The 6,002-nt window shown below is 51.2% G+C and overlaps 1 protein-coding gene across 1 annotated transcript; it reads right to left on the bottom strand.

The window, feature by feature from the left end:
* Positions 1-259: 259 nt before the first annotated feature.
* IL1B (interleukin 1 beta) lies at positions 260-5,776 on the bottom strand. The gene is made up of 7 exons (XM_030549502.1): positions 5,691-5,776; positions 4,984-5,051; positions 4,640-4,688; positions 3,745-3,955; positions 2,562-2,732; positions 1,746-1,891; positions 260-1,111 (listed from the first exon to the last, which is right to left on the bottom strand). The coding sequence occupies exons 2-7, from the start codon at positions 5,028-5,030 to the stop codon at positions 899-901; spliced, it is 837 nt and encodes a 278-aa protein (XP_030405362.1). The 5' UTR covers positions 5,031-5,051; positions 5,691-5,776; the 3' UTR covers positions 260-898.
* Positions 5,777-6,002: the final 226 nt, after the last annotated feature.

Below are 6,002 nucleotides of genomic sequence, written 5' to 3'. Positions count from 1 at the left end.
GTGGTGGAATCTCCTTCCTTAGAGGTTTTTAAGGTCAGGCTTGACAAAGCCCTGCTGGGATGATTTAGTTGGGGTTGGTCCTGCTTTGAGCAGGGGGTTGGACTAGATACCTCCTGAGGTCTTTTCCAACTTTAACATTCTATGATTCGATGAAAATAGCTGGTAATCTGGATTTTCTTTGACTTCCAGTCCGACCCAATTTGTTGACCGCCATGCACACAGGCAACAGAAGTTACAAGCAGAATAATGCGATCACCAGTACAGGTTTGTTTATTAAAAATCAGCCTGGCAATATTAAATTAGTCAATAAATAAATTCCAAAAATACCCTCATTAATAATTAACATGTTAATAGAAGTTACCAACAGTGAAATAGAGCAATTCAATCTTGTATTGAAACAACACAATAGCATTTCTACAGAAAAAAAATCATGCTGCATGATGATGACTATTCCTCTGTCTCTAATATTTATATCATTTAATGTATGTGTATATTAGTCTGATAGCAAAACGACTGAAGCTGTGGAAGGTGGGAGAGAAGAGACAGCCACCAAGATAAGCCTCTAGTAAAGAGGGCTCTAATATAGAGCTCCCATGCCAGTAAGAGGTTAATTCTAGATGCTGGGGCCACTGGCCCATGCTCTAGGATAGGGCAGGGCACAAAGCAAACAGAAAGGCACAGTACATACATGTTAGAGACGTGTTACAATCACGTCTCTGAGCCGTGAGCAGGGGCGGCTCCAGGCATCAGCACACCAAGTGCGTGCTTGGGGTGGCAAAATGCCTAGAGCCGCCCCGACCATGAGCCAGGACTCACTCATAAATACAACTGTCCCCCATGTACTTAGTACATACAAAGATTCTGCTGAAACCGGTAACTGCCGGTTTGGGATGAGCACTCAGTGCTTGGACTGAGTGAGGAAGAAGTTGGTGATGAACACTTCTCCCAGCCGATTGGTGATGCCGACTGGCTGGTTGTTCTGGGGAGAGGTGCAAATGTACCAGCCGCGGTGGGTGGCCGACTCGAACTGGGCTGTGCTCTCATTTTCCACCTTGTAGAAGATGAAGCGCTCCAGCTCGGCTCCATCGACGTCCTTCAGGATATCGGCCTCCTGTGGCACAAAGGGAGGCCCGGTTAGAAAGAGAGGCCAGAGGAGAGAGCTATGCCAGGCCTCTCTTTTTAACCAGATCTAGCAGGAAGAGCTCTCCTGGTTCCCACTCCAGTGCTCTACCCATTGCCAGGGAAGGAGGAGTGGGCAAGGAGCTCTGAGGCTGGGATCCACAGATATCCAGTGCTGCTGGAGGCTGGGAATGTCCCCTAAGCAGCCTGGGATTCTGCTAGTTCTCGCCCGGGGGAAGGGAGACTTGGAAGCAATGGGTTTGGGTGCTGGGTGATCCCACAGCCTGTGGGGGCCTGATCAGAGCCAGGGTGAGTCCCGATCCGATCTGCTGCAGGAGCTAGAATCGAGCCCAGCTTGTGCATCATCCACAGAATGATTTACTAAACTTTAGCTTTATCGCTGGGGCTGGTGCATGAGGCAGATGGATCCCCGCTCAGCTTGCAGGGCCCAGTGGTGGTTTATAGGGCTGGCAACTTTGCTGTGGCCCTGCTGTGATGGAAAGAGGATGCCACAAGCCCTCCTCCAAGCAGAGACCCACTTTACTTCCTGAGCAGGCGGCTCTTGGTTTCTCAGAAAGCGAGTGGCGAGACAGATGCCAGAGCCCGGAAACCCCCAGCCTCCTTACCTCCAACTGCAGCATCGGTTGCTGGCCATTGTGCACACATGACAGATAGAGACTTCTCCCCTTGATGCCCAGAGCGACTGGAAACCTCATGGAGCTCTGGTTGCTTGTGCCGCTTTTTGGTCTGTAGAGGGCCATGTTTATCTTCACTGCAAGACGGGGGAAAATACGGAATCAGCAATGGCACAGAGAACAGCTGTCTGCATTCTGCGGGGAGAGATGCAGCCAGTGCTGGGAGCTAACTAGGGGAGCCACTCCGCAGGCTGCCTTGCCACATGCTCAGAATGTCCTGGGCCAAAGCCATGCAGTGTACGCCCCCAGGGGTCTCACTGGGGGCTTGGAACATACGAAAGGTCAGATTCTCCAATCCGGTGGCCCCGGGTGGAAATCAGGGACTGGAGTGCAGGATTCAGACCAGCTCCTTTGGTAGATGTGAGGAGCAAGGAGTTCAACAGAGAGGAAGGACCCTCTTTTGGGACTGCCAGGGGCCCACCCTGGCCTTTAATAAGGGACTGGCATGGCTGTCTCTTTGTTTGGCCTTGATGTTCTTGATGTTCTTGGCCTTGATGTTCTCAGGGCCAGTTCAGGTGGGAAACCAGACCTGTGAAAACTGATCCAGCCTGGAAACTTGATCAGATCAGGTTTCTCAGGGAGCTCCTGGTATCACCCAGAATAGAAATAATGTAGCCCAAAGATGGATGAGCAGAGTGCATGGGAGAGCACCAGAGATTCAGTTCCTTCACTGGGGGAAAGTCAAAGGTTTGGCTAGCATTTTGGGCGAAGGTTTGGGCTAACACTTGGGTATCGTCCAGACCTTACCTTGGTGTCTGATGTTGGGGCCTTGCAAATGCACAGCCACCAGCTGGGCAGGAGCCTCCAGCTTGAAGCACTTCTGGTCAGTGTCCCGTATTTCGTAGGAGATAGATCTGAAGTAACGGTAAATGGAATCCACTGTGTGGGTAACATTGTGACTCTCAAATGAGATGGTCTCTGAAAACAAGAACAAGTACCTAAGGGTTAATACCTACTCCCATTCTCTGAGCCCACGCTCGCCTCTCCTGCACGTGGTCCCCAGAGTGATTCAGAGTGCAAGGAACTGATCGGTGTGTTTGTGATTTAGTCAACACTGCCAAGCTATCTGTCACAGGCCGCGTACAGGTAATAGCTAATGGGGATTCCCTCTTTTCCTTAGTGGAAGGGCCTGTGCTGTGGGGCCAGGGGTTGGAGTCCTGCTTTGCTTCTCAGTGCAAAGTTCCTGGCAGATGTGAATTTGCTGCAACACACAGTTAAAGTATTTGCTCAGAGCCTGGGGACTGAAGAGCTGCCTGTGACCCACAGCAACGGGTGCCTTTTCCTGACTGTAGCAAAAGTACATATTGGCCTCCCCTTTCCTATCTGAGGGACTTGACCTCTCACCCTTCCAGAAACCAGGTCTCATGCACCTCGTGCTCCTGCTGGGAGCCAGGAGGAATGAACTGGTAACAATCAGACTCTGCTGTTCTCACCTATCGATCCCAAAACACTTGATCATCGGCTCCATTGCACTGGGGAGAAACTAAGGTTGAGCAAGGGGAATGCATTTGGACAGGTCTTGTGTTTAGGGCACTAGCCTAGACCATGGCAGACCTGGGTTCAGTTCCCTGCTCTGCCACTGACTCCCTGTGTGACCATGGGCATGTCACTTTGTCCATCCGTGCCTCAGTTCCCCCAAGCGTGAAATGTGGAGAATAGCCTAGCCTCACAGGGGTGCTGTGAGATAAAGGCATTAAATATTGTGAGGGGCTCAGGGCCTCACCTAACTTGCATTGATTTCAATACCTTTGAGGATCTGGGCCTTAGACAATCTGGTGTCATATAAATGCCTTTGGTAGCTCTGTAGCTCGAGACTTGACCCCTGGCGCACAGAGCTGGCTTTAGTGGGGCTCCGAAGCCCCTTGTGTGTCCCCCTCAGGCCCAATCCTTGGATGAGGTCACTTAGCTCCAGGGATCCCCCAGGCCATACCGAAGACAGTGTCAAAGATGCCCCTCAAATCATCGTCCGTGAAGGGCCTCGCTTTCGATGCCTTTTTCATCTTCTCTATGGCAACCACCAGCACTACGGACCTGCGGAACACCTTGCGAGAGGTCTCCTCCGTGAACTGCAACTGGATGCCCACGTCGCAGGCTGAGCAGCTCTGGGACAGGGAGCAGGGTCTTGGGTCTTGGTTGGAGCTCTATGGGCAAGGAAAAGACCGTGAAACAAGCTGCTGCCCCACCCTCCTGTAAGAGCTACTTTAGCCCCTGCAGCCACCAAGTCTGAGACAGGTTCTTCCCCCTCCATGAGGCGGGCCAGTGGTAGGAATCTCCTCTCAAACCCACCCCAGGGTTCCTGTCAGTGCCTGTTCTGTGCTGAGAGCACCCTTGGGCAACAGTGCAACTCCTCTGATGCCAATGGGCCATGAGCCGCAGCTCCCCCTGCCAGTGAATGCCCTGCCCCCTACTTTCCCCCAGCAGGGGACAGGAGAAGCATCTGCCAGTGTCCCTCAAGATGTCTGCTAGATTGACGGCTCCAGGGAGACTGGTCAAACCATCCCCCAGCCACTTGCCACGTGCCTGGCCAGCACCACCACTGCTTGCAAGCCAGCCTCCTCCGCTTTCCCCCAGAGGGTGGGGGCTGAATGATGAGGGGATGCTAACAGCAGGTAGCCAGACAGGCCCAGGGTGAATGCCAGCTGCTGCTGGACATGCTTTTGCTATAGCCCAGTCGTGAAGTTTCACTGAGCCAGACATTCCATGGCCCCTAGATCCAAGGAGGACACTATCTCTCATCAAGTGGTACCTAACTGGGGCCTGACCCCTCTTTCACCAGTGTATAAAATCCCCAGGAAGGGCTGTTGGACTGAGAGGCTGTTCCTTACCTTCCCCAAGTAGGGGTGGCCGACTTCGTAGAACTGTTCATCGTTCACACTGTAAGCGAGGGACAAAGAAACAAAGCCAGTTATTCCCCGGAGAAGAAATTCTACAGCAATTACAGGTTCAGGGACGAGTGGCGAAGGCATTTACACTTATCGTAAGCTAAGGAGACTGAACAGTACACAGATTTGCTGGCATTGCTATGCTGGTTTGGGCTGTAGCCAGCCTTAAGCGGTACCTAGGCCTCATGCTGTTTCTTTGCATTGGGCTGAATTTCACCCTGAAACTCCAGCAAGAATCCCCAGCTCTGAGACCCTAGAACACAAGGAGTCAGTAAATCCAAGGTTACCTGCAGAACTCCATCAACTCCTCCTGTACATCAGGAACGGCTGCCATGGCTGCTTCTCGCTGTGAAACCTGAGGAGGAAAAACCAAAGATGATTACCCTTGAATCCTGTGCACCTCCAGTCAACCAGGAAGAAAGAGAGATTGTCTCCTAACATACAGGCCACTGAAATTAGTCAGCTGTGTGTTCTCTTACGTCACTGCTGAATCTGCCCTTGCAGCAATAAAGCCAGGGAGCTAGTGGCAGAACACCTGGAAACAGGAATATTTGTTGTAACAATAGGGTGATTTGATATGTTTGCCCCTTTGATACTACAGTGAAAAGAGAAATAGATCTGTATCTGGGTGAGAACTTATTGTGAAAGCAAGCAAGCCAGCAGGATCGGCCGTAGATCAATTGATCGATCAAGGATTGATAGATATGGCATGCCAACTAGTCTTTCAAAGCAAATATTTGTCAGAGATGCCTAGTGCTTGCAACTCCCAATGATTTCAGCTCAGCACCTCTGAGAATCAAGCTGTACCTGAGTTCAAAGCCCCAGTTTGCACCACCTATTACAAAGCTTTTCTAAGACAGCATGCCCTGTACTCCTATATGCCTCCACTCCAGGTGAGGCTGCCTCATAAAACAGCAATGCTGCTGCTCAGGAACTCCCAACCCCAAGTGCCAGCTCGATATTGCCAGCTGCAAATGAACTCTGAGCACAATACCTGTGTGATGTGTGCCGCCGGCCCTTCCTACTGGAGGACTGTTCTCTGTCTCTTTCTCTCTGAGTGTCTCAGTGTCGATTGGTTCCTCATAGCTGATGGAGGAGCAAGATATAGAGGGCAGAAGAGGAAGAAGGCGTTGCTTAGCTGGGAAATTCCCCAGAGAAATGGGGACGTAAAGATATTTTTGTAAATTTCACAAGTGGGTGAAGTACGTGAAAAAAGGAAACTCAGTGATCAATACTGAGAAGCTAACCTGGCTTGGGAAGAAGACCCCCACAAAGGAGCATGCAAGTGAAGGATGAAAACCCTGCA

This window comes from Gopherus evgoodei, chromosome 2 (assembly GCF_007399415.2).
Source record: "Gopherus evgoodei ecotype Sinaloan lineage chromosome 2, rGopEvg1_v1.p, whole genome shotgun sequence".
NCBI classification, from domain to species: Eukaryota; Metazoa; Chordata; order Testudines; family Testudinidae; genus Gopherus; species Gopherus evgoodei.
The sequence above is the reverse complement of the archived record's forward strand: the minus strand, read 5'-3'. Positions and strand labels throughout refer to the sequence as shown.